Here is a 26,125-nt window from a genome sequence, read left to right on the forward strand (position 1 = left end):
TCCGATCCCTCCCGGTGGGCCTGCGCGTATGCGATTTCCTTGTCTCGGGTGGGGCTCCATGGGATGAGTCAGATTGGTCCAGCTCTTTCGAGGGCATCTGATGGAGAGAGTCCGATCCCACCAGGTACCAGAATATGCAGGTCCAGACATGTGGAGTACCTCTATCAAGACTAGTGTCAGGGTGAGCTATCTTTTCCACATCCTTCGGTAGCAGTATGAGCCTGGGCATTGTTTCTCTAAAAGATGGTCTGGGACCATCTTCCAATGAGACCAGTATTGAATAAACGGGGCCTGAGGATTCTCTTGGTATGCGGGGTCTGTGGGGTGGACGAGATAGTGGACCATGCCTTGTTTCAGTGTATATGGGATAGGGCGATGTGGCGACTAGCAGGAATTCCGTAGGAGGTTCGAGGACGGAGGGACCTGTTCTTGCATGCCATGCGCCGATGCTCGGAGTCTCCACTGCTGCGTCAGGAGGCGGCTTGAGCGATTTGCACGTCCTACTAGATTTGGCTGGCTAGGAATGCTCAATCCTTTGGTGAGCACAGTTTGTCACCGAGACTAGTAGTGGAGAGTACCCGCGTGCAGGTGGCAGAGCTTAATCTCATCACACCTGTTGAAGGGACCTTGACAGCTTGGGACACCTGGGGTTCCCTTTGTGCTTTGGCAGTTTCCCACATGGTGTTTTTCACCTAGGAGCCCTTATACCCCGAGTTTTCTCAAGGTCAATTTCGACGAGTCTATTTTGGATGGAGGTACGTGGGATAGTGCGGATTTTGTTATTCGTGACTCGTCTGTCGGGATTGTAGCTGCTGGGGGCAGTCAACTTTTTGACACATCAGTTCTGGGTGCGGAGCTGCGGGCCGCTTGGACGGGCCTTCGTCACGCCCGGTGTGTCTTACGAGCTAAATCCATTATCCTGGAGGGGGACTCATCTATTGTCATCAGTTGGATCCGGAGGGGGCTCTAGGGGCAACAGCTGTGCCCACCCGTTGCTGCGAGACATCTGGGCTATGCTGAGGGATGGTGGAGCTTTTCAGGCCAAGCATGTGTTCCATGAAGCTAATGGGGCTGCGGATTGGGTGGCTTCTTGTGTAGCCGGCCACCCTGGTAGCACCCTATGGGCTGGTGACGGAGAGTTGCCCTTAGCATTTCGAGGTATTCTGTTTTTTGACTTTATTGGATACATCCGTACTCGTCAGGTATGATTCATCCAGAAGGAAAAAAAAAAGAGAAAAGAGAAGACGGAGCGGGTGGGCACCGGGGGCGAGCTCAAGCTAGAGGAGTACAACTCGCTGGGAGGTGACTCCTTCAAGTCCTCGTTCTCGGAGCCCGTTTGCTCATTTCATGTTCTCGCCGTTAGGTATTTTTTTGGTTCCTTTGTGAGTTCAAGTCTTATAATAAGAGACACAAGACACGCCATCCAAAATTATAAGCATAATCTTCAAAGTGTATAAACTCTAAAAGAATATTTTTCTATATTTTTTTCCTCTTTTTTTTTTCTTTCTATATTAGTCTATGGAAGGAAACATGGTAAGCATCTGTTTGAGCTAAATCAATCTACTTAGTTGTGAAGAGGCTATCTGTATTGGTAGAATCATGGTCAATATTATAGCCAAGATTTGTTAGACCACTGGCCACCTAATTTCCTTTGCCAAGGAGGTGTCTCGCTTTGATCAACAATAGCTGTTTCTAAGCTTGAGTAATCCTTATTTAAATTCATTGGAGGACTGCATCCATACCACCTAATTTCTTTCACAAAAGATATGGCCCACACTAATGAGCACACCACTATTTCTAAGCTTGAATAATGCTAACTTAAATTTATTGGAGGACTGCACCCATAATTGATCATTTGGTACCTCTTACCCTTGGAACTAGATGCGCATGTCTCATACATATGGATTCGAATTGTAGTTTTCGTACGACAGAATATTTGATCTTCTTTTATGCCATCGATAGTTGGGTCATATCCTAAGCATATTTCAAAACGCTTTAAATTCTCTCATTCATCTATCTATTTATCTATCTGCCGCACAAATTTTGATGTAATTATTGTGACATCCAACGGTAGTTTTGCATGAAAAAAAAAGAATACATTTTTTCACGAAAGATTTCAAAACTTCTTTATATCATACTGTTTGAAAACATTTGTAATTTGCAAAGGTTGATATAACGCACATGAATACATGATTTCTTGAACCTTTAAGCACAAAAGCAGTAGTACACGGGCTCATAAAAACCTACTTTTTCTCCCTTTTTTCCTGTTAGGAAAATTGGAAGGGCTCGTGCAACTTTTTTTTTTAGGCATCTTGTGCACCCGATGCATTTTATCCCTCGGTACTGCCCCCTTGGATTTTATTTTTAGCAGACCTGCGGACCGCAGGGATTCCCGGCGCCGCCCATCTCGGCATCCGTTAACACAAAATCTAATAAATACTAAAGTTCCCGGCGCCGCCCATCAGGCCCAAGTTGACACCAAAGATCATAGTGGGCCCCATGCCCCGTGACGTCGCTTATATTTATAGATGTGCGTTCCTCGTTGGTTCTTTCTTTGGAAGAGCAAGAGGAGACTGGTGAGCGACTCTTCCGAGTTGCACCACCGCCGACGTTAACGAATGGCGGCGCCGGCGGTGGATTCTTCATTGCCTCTGCTCACGACGAAGAAGAGCGAGGAGGACGAGGAGGGAAGGCGGTCGTGCTGGGAGGACACGTGGATGGAGTTGAGGTTGGTGTGGTACATCGCCGGGCCGGCGATCCTGACGTCGGTGTTCCAGTTCTCGCTGGGGTCGGTGACCCAGACACTGGTCGGCCACATAGGCACCCTTGAGCTCGCCGCTGTCGGCATTCAGAACCTCGTCATCGCCGGCATCGGTTTTGGTGTCATGGTAAACTGCTTTTTGATTTTCCCTTTTCTGGCCCTCTCTATCTCTCATGCTTTTATGGTGATGATTTAGTCGGTAGTCCCTGGACCAAACTAAAACTTTGTGCCGTTCTATGTTTCAAAACAAATTGATACTGGATAGATCCATGTTTGTAAACTCTGGATTCTGGCTTTAATGACTATGGTACCTTTTTTTTTGTGACCAGTACTAGGAATATGACTAGTACTAGCTTTATGGGTTGTCACATTGCTTGAGACTTTCAGAGTTCTTTTTTTCCTTCTTAAGTCCTCGAAGAGGCTATGCGTTTGCATCTGTGTTTGGTTAACTGTTCTGCATTTCTCTACATAGTAATTTATAAAGTACAAGAACTAACATCATTTAAATTTATAGATTGCAGAACTGTTCAGGGGTTGGTTCCAACTAGTGCAGTCGGTAAAGTAATTATAGGTTCGTATCAAAGATCTAAACTTAAGTCCTTCCCTCACCGAAACAAAGATTGCAAAACTATTCTCCTTGGAGTTACCATATGTTTGTCATTGTCTAGTAGTCATTTATAATCATTAATCAACTACGGCTTAATTACTCTTTTTTCATTGTAAACCAACATATTGCATGGATCAACTTCTTTGTAACATCCAATATGAATTCTTCAGTATGCTGAGATTATTCTCATTTTTCGGATGAAAAAAACCTCTTTGTAGTTTGTACCAAGGAAGAAGTTCGCACGAACTCTTGCTTATATCATTTTTTTCCAAGTAATAAAAGTTTGTTACTTTCTCCCCTAAGCTTTTATTAATGCCTCACATTCCATTCTTGTATGATCTTTATTAATCTTGACCATTTTTGTTGGTCAAGTTCTTTACGTGATAACATGCATGCAAATTTTAGTTCATTTAATCTAAAATGATATGGCCCAACCTTTTTTTTTGAACTTTTTTCTGTGCTTTTCTTTCACTGGCACGATCTCTCACTTTGCAATATGCCTATGCTCATTGAAATTTTGTGTGCAGTTGGGTATGGGGAGTGCCTTAGAAACTCTGTGTGGCCAGGCCTATGGTGCAGGCAAAATGAGCATGCTAGGAATCTATCTGCAGAGATCATGGGTAATTCTTTTAGCAACAGCTATGCTACTATCCATGACATACGTTTTTGCCACACCAATTTTAAAGCTCTTGGGACAGAAGGATGAGATCGCTGAATTGGCAGGAAGATTCTCGATATGGATGATTCCGGAGCTATTTGCCTTTGCAGTGAATTTCCCAATTCAAAAGTTCCTTCAGGCACAAAGCAAGGTCATGGCAATGGCATGGATTTCTGCAGCTGTTTTGGTTGTTCATGTGATTCTGAGCTGGCTTTTTATCATAAAATTGGAAATGGGATTGGTTGGGGCTGCGATCACTCTCAATTTTGCCTGGTTTCTTTTAGATGTGGGGCAGCTGGTATATGTTCTCTCAGGAAGCTGCAAGGACTCCTGGACTGGTTTCTCATGGTTGGCTTTCAGGGAGCTGGTCGATTTCTTAGGGCTTTCCTTGGCTTCAGCTGTCATGCTATGGTCTGTGCTCTTTCGCAAGTTTCTTAGTTCTTCTTATCTCACTTCTTTTTATGCTTATTTCATTTCTAACAATATCTTCATTACTTTTAACGAGGTCTATGCCCACTCAAGAATGTCAGGGTGTAAAAGAAAAGTGTGAAACATTTCAAGTTTTGAGAACACAAGAATACAAGAATGTGTTTACTTTCACCAAATATGACACCTGAATCATACTAAGCTTTGAGAGGTTTTACAAATAACATGAATTTCAAATGACTCTGATTTGGGTTCAAGCTAGGAAGGTTTCTATGTTTTTACTCAATTAATTGATGCAAATTTTTGGAAGTGACAATGAAGAATCTGTTCGTGGTTGTTTATTGCTAAAGCAAAAGAACGTAATTGAATAATAAGAGGGGTTATTCCTGAGGTGCTGAAGATGTGTATGTTTGCCATGTCAAGGGAATGAATGGAATAGCAATGACAAGCATAAAGACTAGGAATTCCTCATGATGATTGCCCTGCACAAGGGGTCATGCTCTTACCTTTTACACTAGCTATATGCATGTGTTTCTAATAATCAAGAGGTTTTTTGTTGCATATTCTTTTTAAGTGATATAGCATTGGCTGTTGAAAGTAGAGGAATGATTTCTGTATTGTAATTATAGAAGGAAACTTAGATTGTGAAAGTTTGGTGAAAACAGATTGAATCAAACAGAGTATGAAATGCAGCTTAGTATGATTGCAAATTGAATCATCATAAGCAGAGTGTAAGTAAACAATATGTCTGACATATTATTACCAATATCTGTCTTATCCAATAGTTAGAGAGACTAATAAGGGCATCTCTATATAATTAAGTAGACAGATGCCATGGATGTATAGGTATGAAACATTTGTCAATTGACATAAAAAACCAGAGAGATTTTTAAAGCAGTGCACTTGAAATTGCATAAGGGAAAGGTAAGATGAACCTAAGACAAAGACATCAGAGATAATGGGGTTCGATTAAGATGAGCACCTCAGAGGAATCATACGACAAGCACTAACGGAAATATGTCATAGTACTAGTCCTATTTGAGATGATTGCAGCCATGTATATTGTTGGTGAGGGACTGCTTAGGGTGGCCTCAATACAGCTTCAGGTACACATTTGGAGAGGTTGCCAATGGGGGAACTAACAGAAGTGTTGATAATGCTTTGAACACATTTCCCATTCAAGGAAAATTGGCTTCATGTGTAGCAACCAATCATGAAGTAGCTTCCACAAGGCTGGATGTATATCAAAGGACAAGGATTCTTCAACTTTTGGTTGATTTTTACATTTTTTTGATTTAGGGTAATTTATTAAAATAAAATAATGAGTGATAAGAAGTGAAGTAGATACAAGAATAAAATTTGATGGCTATTGCCATTTTTTACCTCAGGGAAAAAAAAGAAGATAGAATATGCGACGAAATGCAACTATGAAATGAAAATAGTATCATGTGAAATGTTCAAGTGGTAGTCTAAAGAAGAATTTTTTAAATAAAGAAGATGAAGTTAAAGTTATAAAATGAAGGATGAATATATTTCATTAGTATTTTTCAAGGGGAAAAAAGGAGACTTCTTATAGAAGTAAACAGGATCATGAACATTTTGGATAATCATGAAGATTGTGGTTTGGAGCTTTACCAAGTACCATCGAAAATAATGTGGTTAAAATATAGTCAGCAAGCACTGGTGATGGTTTAATTTGCATGTGCATTTTGTTTTCTCCCCCGTAAGGATAAATGGGTTGTGGATCCAAATCATTTAGCAAGAGAAAAGATAATATGAAGAGTAGTCAAACAATTAATCATTATCTAACATTTGATAGAGGAAATAACGCTTACAAAAGTGCTTAAATTTAATCAACCTCTTAAATGCCCTAAGAAATCTTTTAGATCATTATTTGATTGTAAACTATTTGCAAGTGAATTATCTAGCTCGCCAGTGGCTAGAATTTATGATTGGATGTTTAGTTAATGCATATAAGCAGCTGTTTTGAAGCTGGCATCAAGCCCTTACCTCAAAAAAAGAAGCTGCATCAAGCCCATTAATTTACAAGTAATCCCTGACTTTAATCTTTTAAATTTGGAGAGTCTTGGTTATGATTTGATTTTAGATGGAGGGTTGGAATTTTTCTGATTTAACACTGGTCCTATGGTATCTTAACTCTTGTTTGTATAAGAAGTGGGAAGATAGTTTTGATTTGTTAAAATTAATGGAATTTTATTGCTGAGGATCTTCAAGTTCTCCTACATTCATGGAGTGTGTTCCCTTTTTCATGTAGCAGAGATTTAGCAATTGCATTTGTTAGATATAATCATTGCCTTAGCCGTGCTATGCTTAAGCCAGTCCTTTGTCTTTCATAACATATCCTTTTAGATCTCACATGTCATCCAAGATATCCTCAAAACTACATGGAAAAAAGTACGAATAAGAGAAGGTAATCTTCCTTGTGCCTTGACTGTCCCTTGATCATTCCATCAGTCGAAAAGCAAGTGCATAGAACCAACAAATGAAAAATTCTTAGAGCACTTGCATGCATTGTTGCATCCTGGAATATTTTGAAAATGTATGCTTCTCTTTGCACAAATTTGTTACTCTCAGAATTCCTTACATCATATTTGTTTGTATGACCTTTTCATTTTTCAGAACCTCATCTTTAATGACTTACATGCAGCTTGGAATATTGGACTCTGATGGTATTAGTCATATTAGCGGGACTTCTGAAAAATCCTGAAATAGCTGTGGATGCTGCTTCCATTTGGTACGTCTAGTGTCAGAAAGTGTTTCCCTTCTTAACTGTTTGTTCGCATATATCTTCTGCCTGATATATTGCAGAATTTTTTCCCTGGTTGATCTTTTCATATTCTATTTGTCATGCCTTCTCTATGTACAGTAAAACATAATACCTTTTTGATGATATTCTGAGATAGAGATAACACTCTTTGTATGGCATAACTTCTTACATATTGTATCAGTTTAATGTGATTTCAAAATCCGGACTGAAGCCTAGAATCTTAACTGCAAGTCCGCATATATTATAAAAATATTTGATATTTCCCGAATAACAAAGTGTGTAGTTATCCTAGAAGTTCTTCACAATGAATATTCCCTCTCCACAAAAAAAAAAAAATAGAGAAGAAAAAACAAAGGGGCAGCTGAACCATTCTTTTTGACAAGGTACCATTGCTTCACTTTTCTGCTGAGTTTTTTGATGTATGAGAAATTCCTAAGATAAACCATTTTTATCATGAAGAATTTACTGATAACGGCTTAACATTTCTATCCTCTGATAGACTTGTACTGTAATATAACTCATGTTTAAAATTCGATTGCCCTGTTGTTTAGCTGGAATATAGCCTTTACATTTTAGCTTTGATGGAAAACTTGCTTGGTTTATTTTTATTTCCTGTTAGACAATGTTCTAATTATAGCACAGTATGGTTTCCTCCTAATTCTGAACTCCTAATCTATTCAAATCTAGACTCCAGATAGGATGGAGTTTATTGAGCCTCCACCAACCACTTTTTTCTTTTTTAAGCATTTTTTCCAAGTTCATTTTCTACGTAGCTACTATATTTGCATCTAATTTTTGGACAATGTCCTTTCTCTTAATAAAAATAATTATTTTTGTTGTTTTTTTTGTGGCTGACAGCATGAATGTGGAAGGATGGTGTTTCATGATCCCATTGGGATTTGTTGCAGCTGTAAGGTGCGCTCTTGACCTAGGTTGGGAGAAAAAAAAGAAAGTTGCTTCATCGCTTATGCATTTTATTATCTCCCTTGGTAGTTACTTTATCACATCTTCTCCTCGCCCCCACCCCCTGCTTTTCCCCTCCTTTCTGGAGGGAGGGCTTGATTATTTGGTATTGTTGGATTGTTGACATGGAAGAGAATGAAGTTGACTAATGTTCCATTTCTGAGTGAACCATGTTTTTATGCACTGTCAAGAATGTGAGGGAAATCATTGCAACCTACATCATATTATTCTTTCATTTTTACTTGATTAAATTATTCATCACTTCTGCAGTTGATGATATGCTTAATGTTTTCTTGACTACATGCCTTTGTTTCCTATTGGTAGTGTGAGGGTCTCTAACGAGTTGGGGGCAGGGCGTCCAAAGGCTGCAAAGTTCTCGATGCTGGTAGTGATAATGATATCAGTGACCATGCAGACTATATTTATGCTTTTAATTCTGCTGACAAGAAAGGATTTTCCAGCACTATTTACAGACAATATATTAGTAATGGATAAAGTAAGCAAAATTGCTTTATTTCTGTCTGCTTCGATTTTTCTCAGTAGCATACAACCAGTTCTATCAGGTGAGTTTATTATACTTCACTCCACCAATAATGTCTTAAAGTAGAATTACATATTGATTTGTATAGACAGTCAGGATATTCCTTATTTACTTAGGGTTATGAGTTTCATCATTATACTCCTTGGGTCAAAATTAGAGCACAAGATGAGGGCAGAGTTTAGTTCATACTAGAAGAGGTTTTTCGCAGAAGATGATTAGAATCAAGGGTCTTGGGTGGTTTATATTTGTTTAGCAGGTATTTTATTTTAGAACTTGTTTTGATTGCTTCATGTAGAAGCTCTTTTTTTCCCTGTCCCCAAGTTTAAGATGAATTGTGAATGGCATTTATGGCTCATTATGGATTCCCCAAAAGCCTAAGGTAGATTCATTAGTCATAGTGCTCTCTCTTCATGTTCTAGTTTCACTTCATACATAATGAGTTCTTTTAAGCTTTTGGCTGAACTTTCATTTGATCATGTGAGTCATCTGAACCTTGTTACTTATGTGAACATTCAGGGGTAGCCATTGGAGCTGGTTGGCAAACTACAGTTGCCTACATAAACCTTGGTTGCTATTATGTGGTGGGGCTATCAAGTGGTGCCTTAATGGGTTTCAAATTAAATTTGGGCTTAGAGGTGAGCAGTGATCACCTGCTTGTTTGTGACCATTACAATTAACCCATCAATGCAACATGGTTATTCTTCCAAATAGAGAGCAGTTCTTAAAGCTTCTTTTTCTTTTCTTTTGCTTTTTTTTCTTTCTTTCTTCATATGTCTAAGTTCTGTATTGAAAGGTCTAATTGGATGATCTTTGCTCAAGGGTCTTTGGGGTGGTGTGCTTAGTGGTATTCTTCTGCAGACCATTATCCTTGTTGTAATTACTTGGCAGACAGATTGGGATAAAGAGGTGAGATTTTAGTTGAGATATGCACTCGTGTGTTCCTGTCGCATGATTTTACATCAACCTTGCAGGCAGCATTAGCATTGGAGAGAGTTTCAACATGGGACTGCTTGGTAGATGTCTCTTCAGCTGGAAGAATATAGGGCTCAGGTAACTTGGATTAATCTTGTCATACGAATACAACTTTAATGCATATCTGGACATGGTTTTGACTTTCGAACAATCTATTTAAGATTCTTCATGGACTCCAAACTTCAATTGCTTCAAATCAATCTGGCCTGAGAAAATGATAAGTTATTATTGTTCAGAAATCTGATCAATGGCTAAGCTCTTCCAGATGTACTAAGTCAATCACTATGTTCCAGAGGTACAAAAATAGGATGCACTTGCAAGAATTATGTATAAATGTAAGGTAGCTGCTTTTGAATTGTGATGCTTTACAAGTCACTACAGCTATTAAAGTCACAATTAATGGTTGATAGTTACCAGGAATTTATCGATTGGAAATTATCTAGGATCATTTTTCATGACAAATCTTGCAAATGAATTCTTCTTCTAATAAATACAGTTAACCCAATTGTTTCACAAATGACTAAGGGGCTTTTGATGAAGTTGACATGAAACTATACTCGTTCAGCCAAAAATGGAAAATATTATGAGACACCAAGCCAGTTTCCTTGCAATGGGGTTCACCATGGCTTACTGCTTGATAGATATGTTTTTTTTTACCTGCTTTACATACAATGTTTGAACAACTTTGATCTAATGTAAATGTGGCAGCTGTCCTTCTTATATTCTTATTTGAATAAATGACAGAAGCAGAAGATACCTTTGCCTGTTTCCTTACTTGACATTCATGCAATCAGCATGGGGCTGTCATGAAATGAAACTACTCAAGCACTGGCTCAGAGAAGACTGACGTTTCCCTGAAGCAACTCCAAAATCTTTCAGAGATCAATGAGCATGACATGATAATTAACTTTGTTTTGTTTCATTCAAAAGAAAATGAAAAAAAACTTTGTTTGTGAGGTCCATTTTTAGGCAAGTGAGAATTTGTTTTGAATCCTTGGTCTTCCATGTTCCTGGTATTTTCTTAAGATGCCTTTAGTTTTGTTGCACCATCTTGGATGGACATTATATTGCTGAGTTGGTTTTGGCTGTTTAGAAGGTTTTGCTATGGTGTTTATCAGGTAAGATTTATGTTCTCGCGGCCCATGTTAAAATATTGTATGTTTGAGAACATAAAGGCATTGATCTAAAAGTCCCTATGAGTATATGCTCAAATAGGAATCTGCACTCGGGCTTTGAAAGGAATTAACATAGGCTATTTTCCTTGATGAATGAATTATGGATAATGACTTAAACATTTGTCTGCAAGACCTGCTGACAGTGATTTGACCCTTCTTCATGAGCTGAAGTGTTCTCTTTGATAATTTGGACAAGCAAATTTTTGTGTATGAAAGCTTTCAAGGTGTTTGCTGTGGAGGAGAGAGAGGTTTGTGGGGTAATAAAGGCTATTTAATGACTACCTGCCTCGTCTAGGATGGTAGTTTTCTTTCCAAGGATACCTACAGAAGAAGAAGAAGGCTTGGGTTGGGAGCTACATAGAGGAAGTCTCGAGAGTCAGTATTAATCTCTACCAAATACTTCTTAGCAAGATTTGTCATTTCGATACAAAACTTTATATCGGTACCATTCTATTATAGGCTTATAGCATCGGTATACTAGGTACAGTATCCAGTTTGGCATATCGAATATCGGTACATCTTCTATACCATATATTAGTTTGGTATTGATATAGTATAATATGATCAGTATGTACCGATATTGTTCGGTATGGAAACCACTGCTTCTTAGAGTGTTATGGAATGTGAAACTCTCCCACAAAAGATAATGAATATGTCCACCACCTGTCATTCATTCAGGAGCTAAAAGACTTGCAATAAAAAAGGCAGCTGCTCACCTAACACAGACGTCAGAGTCGGTGTGATAGCTCTCAGTTGAGAAGGAACTTTTTTTAAAGAAATACAAAAGCATTTCTTGAATTAAAAAATTTGAAGCTGCATGTATCAAACAATCAAAACACCCTTTATTATTCTTATTCTACTCAGAATAATGACTTATAATTAGTGCAATTGTTTAACTCTTTCAAGGTTGGAACTATTGTTTAAATCTTCAGGGGCTGGCACCAGGAACTCGAGTTCTAGCCTCTCCCACATCTCATTTTGGGGTAACATGGTAAGCTACATTACTGGGGGAATTGCTTTGTTGTTACCAGCATGAAAGAATGACATTGTGGAGCTGCAGTGGTCTTGAGCATCCACTAATCTACTGAAATGTTACCAATTAATATGTCGAAAACATGGTTCATCTCTAAATGAAATGCTGGTGAAGCACAAAGGTTTATGCTGCAGGACATACTCCTACCATGGTTAATACACAATAAATACACAAATGAATAGCTTTACTCTTGAAGGATCACATTGAATATTATCACCCACAATAATTAAGAAGAGATCGTTTTTCGATTATTTTGCTAAATCTCTATGCACAAGGTATCTGAAAGTTGATTTGTATGGCGACCATTCAATGCACTTATCAAGCCTTCTTCTAAGGCATCCTTTGATGACTTTTTGCTGGCCATCTGGCATTGAATCGCAGACCATCTCCATGAGGCCAGACAATTCTATGTATGCATCTTTTGCAAAGTAGTATAAAATCTTTGGCAGAACAATCTTCTTCTCCTTCCGGACAGAGACATTAGCTCGAATGAACTCAGCTTTTGCAAGCTCAAGCTCCTTATAGATACCTCTGGCAGTGTAGAATCGAACCTAAAAGAGTTGAGACAGCATTCTCTTCAGATCCATATCAAAGAAAGCTGAGAGAACAATTGTTTAGCTGCACAAATGGCTGATTACGGAGAAATTATAACATGAAATAAGGATCAAGTCATACAGGAGGATCAGAGCACGCTCCTGAAGAAAGAGCGAAATGTGCAAGTGGCTCTGGATGATCAAGAGCATACGGATGCTTGACATTCCCATTCATGAACTTTACTGCTGGTGAGAAAAGTGAGCGCAGCCACTGCATATGAATGTTAAGAAACACAAGTGAGCATAACACTTTGCTTCCCCAGGAGTATGTGGTTTGAGAATGCAGTGCCTACATTCATGAGATAGAACATTTTCTGAAAGATTTTTAAGTACAATTCAGAAGCACCAGCTCATGTGTTCATGTTCTTGTGAATCTTGTATGTCTAACTCTTAATCATCTCTCTCTCTCTATCTCTCTCTCTTAATTGGTGATTACAACAACTCTGGGACTTCAAGGACTAGACAATAGGAAGGGTAACCGACTCTACAGTTTCCAGGCTAAACTCATGCAGCAAGAAAGCAACCTGTTAAATTCTTTAAGACTTGGAAGGAGTCGAGGTGAAGAAGAAAGAGGGAAAGATTTAATACATGGAGCTACTTTCTGTCTCTATTTTCTCAGTAATGGTCAAAAACATGTTTATCATTTGAAAGCAACAGAACAGAAATAGGTATGAATTATAGAGTGTTAAGGCAACCAGAGTGACCTGGACATTGTATTTTTTTTTTCTTGTTAATATAAGTAGTAAACACTAAATCATTATAGATCAGATTGTCCAAATATAGATCACTGGCCCTTAAAAAAATGTTTTTTTTTTCTCTTGTTAATATAAGTAGTAAACATTTAAATCATGATAGATCAGTTTGTCCAAATATAGATCACTGGCCCTTAAAATATTGCCAGACTTGAGGGTGTCAACTGTCTTGGTGAAGTCACTGGGTGTTGACACCAGTGATCTGCTTCCCTCACCCGATCTTGGCCAGGCTTCTCTCATCCTATTTTCAAAAAAAAAAAAAAAAAAATTGCAAGACCTAGCCCCCGAAATAATAACGAAATGAAGCATATTCATCTGAAATTTTAAGAATGGAGATCTCTTGCCTTTGTATTTATTTAGAAAGAATTTGTGTAGATGACTCCAAATTTAATCAGATGAAAAGCATGGCAATTATTGATGGATCTGAAGACTATAAAAACAAACCAACAGAAATATCTACTGAAATTTTATTTTTGAAAACTATATATTAGATAATTTTGTGAGTACTAATTTAAACTGTACTTAAAGGTGATATGACGATGAAAGACATACCAATGCTGGATGATGGGATTGGCATCCAAGAATTGAACTCTGGATAGCATAAGCACTTATTGAATGCCCACCTACATTATAGGCTGCCTGTAAATATAAATCAACTTATATCTTAGAGAAAGGTCATATGTTTGGTTGCAAAGTGTGACACAGTATACTGTAATGCTTACTTTTAGGATTGAATATGTGCTCTTCATGTGATTCTCACGCAGTCCAAAAGCTAAAAATGCCTGGGACATCTCATAAAATATGATAAAGTAAGTATTGTATGACATGAGAGATATACTGCTTATTCTCAAGAGAAAAAGCATGCGAATCTAACATCTAGATGAATGCTGGTGTGAACATACATGCATCACCAAGGCATTGTGAATGTTGATCCAGAAAGCAAGTTGCTCATCATGCTCCATCTTTCTTGGGTCAATGTTCTCGAGATGTTGAATAAGAGATCTGTTACAAACAAAATCTTATGAAACAGATTAAGGAACTTACAGTAAGCCATGTATCTTCGTATCCTAATTTTATTGTTTGTTTATTAAGGGTATAGGCAATTTTTTTTTTTGGATATCTCATAACAACACTATACTTGGTTGTGTGAAATTATTTTAGATGAGTATATATCAGAAGGAATCATTTCATAGTATGCATTAGTTAACTTATGATATCACTATGTATAAGTTTGGCAAATTTAGCACCTAAGTAATGATATATCTGGTGTAGAATGAAATGCCCTCTTAGTATTTTCAGTTATTTTCACTGAAAATAACTGTATATACACTACAGAAACCATGTTCCTCTTATTTGTTGGTTATAAAAATGTGTAGAGCGAGCAATGAGGACTTTGAATATTCGGTGTTCCTTGAGGTGATTAATTACCTGAAAATGTTGAGCATCTTCGAGGCATAGCCAAATTTGTCACCATCAATACGTATCTGTGGAACTTCTACCATACCACTGTATTGAAAGCTCTTATCTTTAAGTGATTCAAATTGAGAGGGACTTGCTTGAGCTTCATAGGGACACTGAGGACTCCAATTATCAGTAGGATCCTGTGGAGAAAATGTGCTAGAAGATGACACAGATGGAGTAAGTGAAGCCATCTGCACAACATGTTGAGCAGGAGGATTTGCAAGTCTGCAATAAATAGCAGAAATGCATCTGATAATATCTTCAGAAAGTTTGCAAGAAATCTCAGGCACATGGTCTGTGATAGAGGCACCAAGATGATTTGCAAGACTTCGATGTCCAGAAACAGATTTTGGTATATCCTGCAAAACACTCAAACATATATGCAGCATCAATCAGACAAAAAAAATTACAGATTCTTGTGACAATGCACTCTAGTTTCAGAACAGGGGGATAAAATGACACGCTCAAATGAAGTTTATGAGCACTTAGGTATTACAATGACTTAATCATGGTAACAATTGACAAAATCAAAAACTGTATTTGATGGGAAAAGGCATGCCGTTTTCATGATGAAATTCAAGGAACTTATGTTCATAATATACAGGATGACAAAAAAAAAAAAAAGAAATATATTCTCCAAAGGTAATACATACCAAAGCCCAGAATTTATGGTTATTTTTGAAGTTTGAATACATTAAGTAATCATATTAAATTTGATCAGTTTAATTATAACCCTGATTGTAGGAAGGTGAACTTTTTTCACTATCCAGATACGAAACTTTTAAGTAAATGAGAGTATCAAAATTAACATTGACATATCAAACCTCATGCTTTATTAAATAGTAAAAGACAAAGCCGAATGGTATTTTCATAATGAGCAGATATAAATTATGATTGAAAGAGATGGACTTACATCCTTAAGATTGGAACTAAACGCCAAATCATGTGCAGGAGAATGTTCAGTATGCCTGCAAATGGAGGCACTCTTGTGAACTCGCTGAAGGATTTGAGGATGACTTGATTTGTCAACTACTGCATCAGGATTAACGGAATGAGTTGCCTGATGTGATTTCTGAATTGTAGAATCTTGTCTTAGATGTCCCGCATGACATTCTACAGGAGGCCTAGAGGCATGACCTGCAGCAGTAGAGGAGCTGGCTAGATACCGGTCAAATGCAGTCCGATATAATAAGAGGAGGTACTGTTCCAAATGTATAACTTCCAGCTCAAGAGTGGAGATCTCCTTAACTAATTCTGCAACAGACTTCATGAAGCATACAGAAAGGTCAGTCATTTGTAAAGTTAGAATCAATAGGTATTTTTGCAGTAGTACTTCACATTGTCATGAGTTACAGGGCACATAGATGACAAAGAAAATCATTCTTTTAGTAAATAATTTTCTGCTTAGATAAAATGGGTAATATTAAACTTCTTTAGCATGAGGATCTCTAGCCACAATAGAACCATTTGAATGAATAAAAAGTAGGAAAAACAAACAAAAAAAAAAACAAGCCAATTAAAACATATTTGGGATTGGCTATTGATTCCTTATTTGCCATTTATTTCTATTGATACATCACTTGTCAAGACAAGCTTCTCAAGCTTATTCTCACAAACTTACCAGCCCCCCAACCCCTCCTCTTTTTCCTAACCCTTTTATACATCAATTCTCTGCCACATTACCCTCGGTTGGTTATCTATCGTGCTTCCTGAATGTAATCATATCTAACTGATCCTTCCTATTTTTGCCATGAATTTTCCCTAGCATTCTCAACTCTAACACTCATCTTATGTACTTGACCCTGTTGACCAACAACAGGCAAGGAATGTACGCACATTATTTCAGATGTATTAGTGTTCAACACAAAGAGTATCAGATTAGAAGAAGGCACTCATCTTGTTTTTTTTTAAAAAAAAATGTTATTAGCACCATGTATTTAACATGTTCTTGTGTAAATAACACAGTTAAAAATTTCATAGTTTAAGATTGCAGAACGAAGCAACCACACTTATTTTGTTTGATCTATATTCACTTAGGTTATTGTCTCAATAATATATTCACTAAGTTATTCTAATAAAGAAAGAAATCTACCTCAGATTGTTGAAAAATTTAAATACAAACATTTAGTAACAAGCATGTGCATACTGACTGTTTAACTAAATTTTGGATACTCGAGGAAATATTCATGTATCCTTAAATCTGAAAAAGTATTAGGAACAACCTTTGAAACTGGAGTTTCAGTTGAAGAAATGGATATTCTGGAGCTACACACTGATGCCATCTCTTGAAAGCTCATAGAATTTTGGTCATGTAATCTTCTCTCTAGGTGTATAGCCTGCATGTTGAATTTTAATAAGTACTGATGAGATCCAGAAACATTTATCCAAGATAACATAAACATTTGTACAGCACGGCCTTATTGAACTTCTAATGATTGCAATTTTCCAACAGTGCAGATAAGTACATAAAAAAGTCTCCTATTCACATCTTATTGCCAAGGAATACATTATCTTATATATGCATTGACTGACACATCTATACACTAATAATATCACCAGCTAGAAATACTTTAGAATCAGAGATCTACTGAGAATAAGAATAAAATATAGGTTGTCCGCTGGTTAAGCTAAGAAAGAAGATCTTTTGAAGTTAATCAACATCAGATCTTAGTGCTAGTGTTTGGAGACAAATAGTTTGATGTCTCTTCAGTTATCTTAATGGTGGTATAACCATACCAAGAAGTTAATCTTGTTTAACATGAGATTTTCTCTGATGTTTGCAAATTTAACATTTAGGAAATTAGAATTGTAATCCTCTAGATTTCCTAGTTCATATGCACCAAAAACCAGCCACTAACTTTAACTAGTAACTAGAATCTACTTAATAGAGAACATTATAATGGACTGTACTGTGAGGAATTCTTCCGTAACAGGCTTTACAGAGCAGAAGGAAAGTTATTAATCTCCACCTCTTGTAGAAGTAGGACCAAATTAAACAATGACTTCATTTCCTAAAGAAAGAATGAATCGCATTGGAACTGATGTTTTAAAAAAAGCAAGGTGGCACTGATCAATCAGCCAATAGTAGCGAGACTAGTTAAAATAAGGGTGCAGAGGTAGCTAAGGCTTCCTAACTGTATAAGAAACAATAATTTAGCATTTTGTGCTAATCACTACATTAAAAAACTCAAAGAAGTTTATGCATAACATTTTATGTTAATCAGGAATTTGAACAAATTAAAAGAAATTCTCCCCTTGAAAAAAATGACAGAACAAGGGAAAATTTTAGGAGTTTGAAGTCTGAAGGAATCTATTTTATATGATCATATTATGTTTTTTTTCTTTATGGAAAAACTCTCTCCAAATAAGAAGTTTTGGATGCCTATGTATTCTACCATTATCCAAGGCTTTGCATGGATAGCCATACACAGCAAGGGTCTTACTGGAAATGATTTTGACAAAAAGAGCTTTCTCTATCACATAGGATGTGTCAGTTATCTACATGCTGCTACTTTTTTCTTCACTAGAACTGATTGGCTTATATTCTGAGTGAAACTCAACAATGTCTTCCTTTAACTTGGAAATTCTTATTGGCCAATCATAGGCGAAAAAAGCAAGAAGCAAAGTTCCACAAGCAGTTTGATGGCATGGAACTAGATTAATAGAAGAAAGTTTAGAAATAAGTTTCCATAAGGAAAAGTAAATGCAGGAGGTTCTTTATTTCTTGCTTGAATAGTTAGACTAATGAGTTGCTCTTGCTTGGAGAATTCCTTCCGAGGTTTGCCACTTCACAAAGGGAATTCACTCTTTTGTTTATATGCTCTTTTATCATTTTTCTCATAAGGAGACCTCTTAAAATTCCCTTCACCCCCCTCCCCCCCCCCCCCCAACCAAAAAAAAAAAAAAAACAAAAAAACAAAAAAGGGGAAGCAGCTTGCATAATTTGCTACTTCACAAAGGGGCATCCCTTTTTTGTTATATGCTCTTTATCATTTTCTCATTTTTGTGATAAGGCGACCTCCTTGGATGCACATGCAAGCAAGGCTTGATTTGAGTTTTCCTTTTGAAGCTCAGAATATAGGCCAAAAAGGAAGCTTAAATATAACAAAAAATGATTGTTGCAGCATACTAGTTTTTGGGCCACCAATATTTATGCACATAGGAGGTATAATATAAAATTAGCAATGAACCAAATTGCCAATGAAGATGAGTTGGATGCTTACAGGATTGTGATAAGATAGCCGAGGTGAGATGTTTAATATATCTTCACGCACTCCTGATATGCTGAAATTGAATGTGCAATAATGTCAGAATAAAGCACAATCCTATATCAATATTGCATTCAACAATAAGTCTACGGAAAATAGAATCCATGAAAACACCTTGGTTTGTGATTCAAAATACTTTCATTCTAGTAGAAGAAACTTAAAACAATTGGAGTGCTTTCAAATGGAGCAACCTAGCCATATATATTCTTGGAAATATTGCTATTGATTTGCACATATACAAGAGTTACTAACTTTTACTATCTCTTTTACAATTTGAGAGAGGTGCAAAGATTTGGAATAAATCTTGTTGTTTATGTTTATTAACGTAGAAGCAAGTTATAACCAAGTTAGCCTAAAATAATAAATGCCAGCATCAGTTAGCATGATAAAATTACGTGAACTTAATGCACAAAAGATCGGTGACGGAATAGCTTTCATGATTCACAACTTGAGAGATGGGCAACCAGTGGAAAGACTGTTTATGCAGAATGGAGAGGAAACAAGTATATGAGGTTGATAACTAAACTCGCTATCTTTCAGTCAGAGAGAGGACAATAAAGGTCACACTAACATGTTGACAAGCATTAAAGGGCTTGTGTTTGTCAAGATGTGAATAGCTCTCCTATGTGCACATTATAGAAACAAAAATACACAATGCATTTCACTTTCAATGAAAGTAATATAGTTGAAGCATCTTTTTTCTAGTTCGCCGTACCGAACGGTACGGGGCATACCATACCATATCGGTTCGGTACAAGTATCTGGTATGAGAGGCATATGACACTCGGTATGCCGAAAAGACTACGTACCGTACTGTACCAATATAATGCTGTTATGGCATCAGTATGGAGTCCGGTACTAAGATGGCGAATCTTGATCTTTTCATTCTTATGTCTGGTGCTTTACTTAATTCACTTTCTGCGAGCAAGTCTAACAAAATTCTTTTACTTGTAAACCTAAATAGGTGGAATTTTCCACCTTTTGCTCAAAAAATTTGTAAGCCTAAATAATACGATGTCACCCCGAAGCATGTGTCCAATGTTTTCCAGAATATAACTTTAACCTTCCATCTACTTCAGAAGAAAGAAAAACAACAACTGAAGGGCGAAGGCAAAGGCAATGTATGTAAACAGTCGTATTGACAAAAGATCAGATGGCTAACATGATCGATAGGTCCTATTATCACACAATTCCTCTTTCTGTCAAGAAAACCTGCCATAATAAAAGTTGACAACACCATTGGGGCTGGCTGAACCTCAGGCATAATAATGATATCCCAACATTACTCCACAAATACCTTCTGTTTTAGTAGAAAAGCTGAATCTATTTATCAATGTCCATCAGGATTTAACGCATGAAGATGACTCTGAAGCACATATAATTTTCTCTGTATACGAATATCCATGGAGAACTAACTCATCATTAAGACTAAGATAAGGTTAAATAGAGATGGATTCAATACAGTGTTTTAACATCAATAATAAGAGACATGGGGTAATTGTCGCTCTGAGTAGCAAAGTTTTCTGTCATTTGACACCAAATTCAGTCAAGAAAGCAATTCATCGTTACCCGCCATATAATTATTTTTCAAGTAAGTGAATCAAAATTTATCACTATTGATTTCCTCAAAATGTATCTCCATTTATATGTAAAATTTGTGTCTTTATAGAACTAAGAAAAATTTAAAGAAACACCCTGGCATTTTATCTGAGCATGCCGACCAAAATATCTACCTCCGGAAACGCCGCTCCCGGAGAGAAGAACAAGAGTGGCAATTAATTCCTGGGATTTCCATAATATCTTCTGCCATAAAAGTACCTCACTCTCCAAAAAACCTGAGCATCCATCAGAATATATTAGCATAGAACACTGAATCCCACTAAACCAATACCAGCAACCATTCAGTTCAGATTCTTATAAAACCTTTGCTCAAAGGGAAAACATAACCACCAATAAGAAGAACATGACCAATATACACAAGCCTATAATCTAAGAGAATCCAGGAGACCGGAAAAAGCCCATGAACCCATCTCACCTAAGAATTTCAGAGGCTGTCCCTTCCCAGCCCTTTATGCGAATCTCATGGAGAGAGCCCCTCCAACTGCACAAATCTTCCTGGGAAAATGATGGAGAGAACAAAGGGCAGGACAGGGCAGAAAACACAACTGATGGAGATGGCTGAGTTCTAGCTTACAGAGAGGGAGAAATAACACTAACACAAAAAATATATAGATAAACTTAACAGGCATCCAGACATCCAAATCTCTGAAAGTGAAGATGGCCCACCTTAAAAAAAAAGAAGCAAGGACTGTTCACCATCCCCATGCCCACATATTAAATAACAATAATAATAATAATAAGTGCTTCCATTAGGTGAGAAACAGCCAGTGGTTATGATGAGGACAATGGCACAACAAAGGAGCAGGTGGTTCTGTTAAAAGCTACCATTGATTAATCCATGGAGAGAACTAATTCATATAGCCTACTCAACTCCATTAGATGGAAAGTGATGTGGTGCAGTTATATAATTGATGGTGATGCAATGAGCCCAGCAAATCCATTACCCATGGAATTTTCCAAGATGACCATATGGTACTTTTTATGTAAAGATGGCACTGGGTTTGCTGTTTACCTTTCTCTTTTGAGTTTTTGGTGCCATGCATTTGTAATTTTAATGTAGTAACCTGTCAGCAATCCATGGTATAGTTTTTTAAGGAAGGTAATAACTCAGATGAGGTCATCACCTGCTGTGCTGTACTGGTAGAGCTATGGTCTTGGCAGAACCAGATGCCTCTCAGGAGAAACCTTTACCAAAAGTGCTCTCACCAAACATTTGACTCAGAGGCAGTTGGATAGACTGCAAACAGGCATATATTGTGCACGAGTAATTTCTTTGAGGAAAATATGGGATAATGTTGTGCACAAGTTATTGTCTTGAATTGCATCAAAGTTTATTTGAAATGAGGATTATACACAGTGTTCAAACAAAGAGGAAATGAAATTTACATAATATTTCTTGGCAAAGCTGATACAAAAGGGATAATATACATGATGATGCCATTATGACTCATCATGCATGCAACAAGGCCACATGTTTGAAACAAATCAGGCTAGCCTCGTATTCACAACATGTATAATGGATCTCAGACTGGCTTTATCCAATAATGAGTCATTGTTTGCTACTCGACTGAACTTTTCAATAGGTCAATAGCCATGCCAAACCAGCCAGCTTAGCTGCTTTCTCCATTTTTTTTCTCCTCCTCTTTGATAGAATAGGTGCATGAATGGAGCTTATTAGTCATCATGCATCATAGCTACGTAATTCTTCATAAAATGTTCAAAAAAACTTTATGCATACAAGACTATACTTGCAGCTCATGTATCTATACTTAATGTTAACTTTGCCATCAAAATTGTTATAATAATCACAAATATGTAACAGGTGACCATCAACTTTTCTTCTTAACATTGCTTATCCCCTGATTTAAGTACTGGTACTTAATTACGCATTGGATTAGCTTATTGTTTTAGTTAATGGTACGAAGAAAAGCAATGTTAGAGAGAGTTGATGTATTTATGCTGCTCCACCAGCTTCTCGTAAAGGAAGGAACTTTTAGTTAGAGCTCGTTAATCAGATGGTCCAGGATCCAACGGCATGGGCCATTAAAGTATTTCATGTTAAGGAATAAAATAATTTAAGAGGCCCATCTTTGTTTTAGTTTCTATTTTCTAGTCACCTCGAGAGTATGCTCACCGGTTCACCTGGACAAACTTTTACTCAGCTGCCGACGCAAGAGTACAAACTGGAATCATTGGAAACTTTTGCTTTGGCGGCAGATTTCCTTCTTTTCCTTCTGCTTAGAGTCACCGTATGGTGAGAGACAAGGCAGGAGTTCGGTTCCGTGAAGAATACGTTGCATGGAATCCAAGTAAATCCACACAAATCACCATGCAAACCATTCCCTCTGCATTCCGCCGGCAAATCTTAATGTGTGGCTGTCCTATCACCAAACAGCTGAGCTAGCCTCTGGTTTTGGTGAGGAAAGGGCTCTGTTTTGGTGGTCCAAGAAAAAAATAGAATTTCTTGGTGGACAAACTAATTGTCTAGAATCTTGGGTAAAGGTGAGGTCCAGTTCTCATCAAAATAGTAGCATTGTGTTCTGGGTGGCCCTGTCTTTTTTGACCTCCCATATCATCAAAGAAAAAAAAAAAAGTTAGCACCATTATGTTGAAATTTAGGAAGCCAACTACTAATCTCTGTTCAGGATTGTAGAGGATATGTTATGCAGGAGTTGATGTAGAAACATTCTAATAGTGATCAATTGGATATGTATATGTGGGAATAGTAGTTACTGCTGAGATCAGTAAGGATAAGTTTCAGTTAGGTGGACTGTGAACCAAATGTGAGACAGAGAAATGGAAATAATGATGTACAAGATCATATTAAGGACATGCTTGCTGTCGCTTTTGCTTTCTGCTTTCGTTTTCGAAAAATTGAGAAGGGATATGAACTATATACTGAACAACATATGTAGTGAAACCCTCATGATTTTTGATTTTTAAAAGTATTTGTAAAAATTTTAGAGCTTTTGATAGCAAAGATTTATTGCTTTCAAAAAAGAGCGAAAATAAAAACAAAAACAATTATCTTTACTATCAATATTCATGTGGTATTTTACTAATTTATGTAGAAACAAAAACATAAACACAACAACAATGCTACTTTTTTTGCTTAAGAATTAGATTCATCAATACTGGTTGTTGTCAGGTTAAGCCTCCTTTTAATTTGGTTGTTATTGGTTGTACCTTGTTATTACTTCCATCTATCTTCCTTGTGTTTTTGTTTTTCCTTTCATTTTTATTTCTCTTGTGAAGCCGGGTTGTTCTACTATGGTCTTTCATTTACTTAATGAAGGATTTTAAAGTTTTTGCCTAATTGTTTCCTGAAAAATTACAACTTTTATAAAAATCAAGTGAACACATGCTACAATGTTACATAAAGAAAGTAATCCTAAATGTCTATTGTTATATTGCTTTGTAAACTTATGTTGCCCATAAAATTATTTGCTTATATTTTGGGTTTGATTGCAACAATTTGTACAAATATTGTTCTGATTTTCTTGTATAGTTTTATCGAAGAGAAGGTCATGCACAAGTTTATGAAACCAACAGATCTACTTCTATTTCAGATGCTCAAACTTTAGTTGTGAGAGAAGTTATAATCAAATTTGTTACGACTATTTCACAAGAAAGCTATAGCCTTCGGATTCTTCTACAACCCATTTCATTAGTATTTTATACACCTCAGTTGAGTTTAATTTTTTATTATTTTTTTGATAGTTTGGTAGATGTTTTTTTTTTTTTTTTTTTTTTTTTTTTTTTTTGTGGTGAAAACGGCAATTCATATAGCTCTAAATTGAGTACATCCAGCCATATCAAAATAAAGTAACGAGTACAACGTAGAGGGAATATTTCCTGACGAAGTCCAGATGACCTCTCCGGAGTGCCGAGCGGCAAAAGAGGCGACCCAGTCTGCTGCACTGTTCGCCTCCCGAAAAACATGTGAAGTCTGGAAGACTCTCGCCTTCCGAGCCAATCTCCGAATCTCACGGATGAGAGGACGATCATCTCCATATCTGTCCACTCCCCGAATCCACTCTATCACCACAGAGGAATCTCCCTCAAGGCAAATGTGCTCAGCACGTAGTACCCGCCTCGCATAGGATATCCCCTCACAGGCAGCCCGTAGCTCCGCACCAACTACGGTAAATCCCGGCGCGCGGCGTCCACCAGCTGCTATCAAGCTGCCGAGATGGTCTCTGATAACAAAGCCAACTCCTCCTGACACCCCATCAGCCGACCTACTACCATCAAAATTCACTTTGAGATGACCAAGGGGTGGGGGTACCCAAGAGACTAGGGCGAACCTGGGCGCTGTGACAGCAGAAAAATAGACAAAATATAGGCCTTCATTGAGGACATACAAGATATATGGTATCCAAAGCATAAAAAATTGACAAAAAAATTAGAATATGTAGTTAGGGGCCGCAGTCAGGTTGGGCCGGATAAAATATGGATCGGATCTAATATATTATAGATCATAAATCCATCAACCCAAATTCAGCCTATTTTATCGTGTGTGTGTGTGTGTGTTCGAATTTAATTATTTTATTAATCAAATAATATAGTTTGATTTACAATAGGTTGAAATAAATTAAATAATTAAGCATTATCATCCTTATCTGCAGTATCATGTAACAATCCAGAACCTCACTAAAAATAGCTAGCTGGAGGATATTATCTGGGTTTGCTCGTACAGATCATCACATACTTCTTCTATTTAAATCATAACATTGTCACTAGGCTAAAAATCCAAATCCAATTACAAACGTCACGATTAGCTCGTGATTAGCTCAAATATACCCGTGCTGCAGTGTTTTTTAGTCTTTATAGGCTATGAGCTAGGTCTGTTTTGAGATTATTTGTAATAATTTGGAACTTCAGCCTAGAAGTTATTATTTAAATTCTTTAATAACCATGTCTGTACGGCTCATTACAAACTAAATGTCGGACTAAACACGAGTTATCACATCCCAACTCGGAATATCATAGACATAAAAAAAGCATTTAATAAAAAGGTCTGTACATTAGGAGAATTCCCATGTACGTGGGTAACAAAAGGACATGGTTCCAGTGGCGATGTCGGAATCTCAATTTCCGTACTCATACCCCTAACTTTGCATTTAGTTGTGCACTTGTTCTACCTTGGCAGTCATTGAACGGATGGTCTTTATGCTGCTAAAGTTTATTTCGGAAAAGATTGAAAACGATGTCTCTCCTTCTCCCAACCCAGGTTGCAGAAGCCTAGGGAGGAGAAGGATAAGCTAAAGGTGGCGACAAAGGAACCCTCGGTCCCATGGTACGGCTTGAGTTTTACTGTGGTGAAACTGTGAAAGGAGTGGCCTGGAAAGGTGGACTCAGAGGAAAGAAAAAGCAATGAAAGCTTGGATATGCCTACCTTTGCTGGTCAAAATTTATATGAGCAATGAAAGTTTGGATATGCCTACCTTTTCTGGTCAAAATTTATATCAACTTTTATCCTTTTCTACTAAAGTGGGTGATCATGA

At 37.3% G+C, this 26,125-nt stretch overlaps 2 protein-coding genes across 4 annotated transcripts; one reads left to right on the forward strand and one right to left on the reverse strand.

Annotated features, from left to right (window-relative positions):
- The first annotated feature begins 2,569 nt into the window (after positions 1-2,569).
- Positions 2,570-10,565, forward strand: LOC120107500 (protein DETOXIFICATION 33-like). The gene is made up of 9 exons (XM_039120791.1): positions 2,570-2,888; positions 3,896-4,437; positions 7,121-7,207; positions 8,099-8,155; positions 8,528-8,766; positions 9,261-9,379; positions 9,564-9,650; positions 9,716-9,794; positions 10,461-10,565. The coding sequence occupies exons 1-8, from the start codon at positions 2,619-2,621 to the stop codon at positions 9,785-9,787; spliced, it is 1,473 nt and encodes a 490-aa protein (XP_038976719.1). The 5' UTR covers positions 2,570-2,618; the 3' UTR covers positions 9,788-9,794; positions 10,461-10,565.
- A 1,403-nt stretch (positions 10,566-11,968) lies between these two features.
- LOC103711841 lies at positions 11,969-21,218 on the reverse strand. 3 transcript variants are annotated; one of them, XM_008798149.4, is made up of 12 exons: positions 21,034-21,218; positions 20,732-20,833; positions 18,954-19,014; positions 16,953-17,066; positions 15,868-15,994; positions 15,644-15,762; positions 14,698-15,089; positions 14,172-14,271; positions 13,992-14,051; positions 13,822-13,908; positions 12,600-12,728; positions 11,969-12,475 (listed from the first exon to the last, which is right to left on the reverse strand). In XM_008798149.4, the coding sequence occupies exons 2-12, from the start codon at positions 20,806-20,808 to the stop codon at positions 12,173-12,175; spliced, it is 1,569 nt and encodes a 522-aa protein (XP_008796371.1). In that variant the 5' UTR covers positions 20,809-20,833; positions 21,034-21,218; the 3' UTR covers positions 11,969-12,172. The 3 variants fall into 3 exon arrangements, with proteins under 3 accessions (XP_008796371.1, XP_008796362.1, XP_026662462.1); XM_008798140.4 differs by having other exon boundaries at positions 15,644-15,994; XM_026806661.2 differs by lacking the exon at positions 20,732-20,833 and having other exon boundaries at positions 15,644-15,994.
- Between the last annotated feature and the right edge of the window lie 4,907 nt (positions 21,219-26,125).

The sequence above is a fragment of the Phoenix dactylifera genome, unplaced genomic scaffold (genome assembly GCF_009389715.1).
Source record: "Phoenix dactylifera cultivar Barhee BC4 unplaced genomic scaffold, palm_55x_up_171113_PBpolish2nd_filt_p 000883F, whole genome shotgun sequence".
Classification (NCBI taxonomy): Eukaryota; Viridiplantae; Streptophyta; class Magnoliopsida; order Arecales; family Arecaceae; genus Phoenix; species Phoenix dactylifera.

What these genes read in the sequence shown, in the direction of transcription:
- LOC120107500 (XM_039120791.1), top strand. Translation starts at nt 2,619, where the DNA reads ATGGCGGCGCCGGCGGTGGATTCTTCATTGCCTCTGCTCACGACGAAG. An exon ending in GCTTCAGCTGTCATGCTATG is followed by an intron (nt 4,438 to 7,120) that starts GTCTGTGCTCTT and finishes ACTTACATGCAG; the next exon opens with CTTGGAATATTGGACTCTGA. An exon ending in GTGGATGCTGCTTCCATTTG is followed by an intron (nt 7,208 to 8,098) that starts GTACGTCTAGTG and finishes TGTGGCTGACAG; the next exon opens with CATGAATGTGGAAGGATGGT.
- LOC103711841 (XM_008798140.4), bottom strand. Translation starts at nt 20,808, where the DNA reads ATGGCAGAAGATATTATGGAAATCCCAGGAATTAATTGCCACTCTTGT. An exon ending in TTAGTTCCAATCTTAAGGAT is followed by an intron (nt 15,090 to 15,643) that starts GTAAGTCCATCT and finishes AGTGTTTTGCAG; the next exon opens with GATATACCAAAATCTGTTTC. An exon ending in GAGCGTGCTCTGATCCTCCT is followed by an intron (nt 12,476 to 12,599) that starts GTATGACTTGAT and finishes CAACTCTTTTAG; the next exon opens with GTTCGATTCTACACTGCCAG.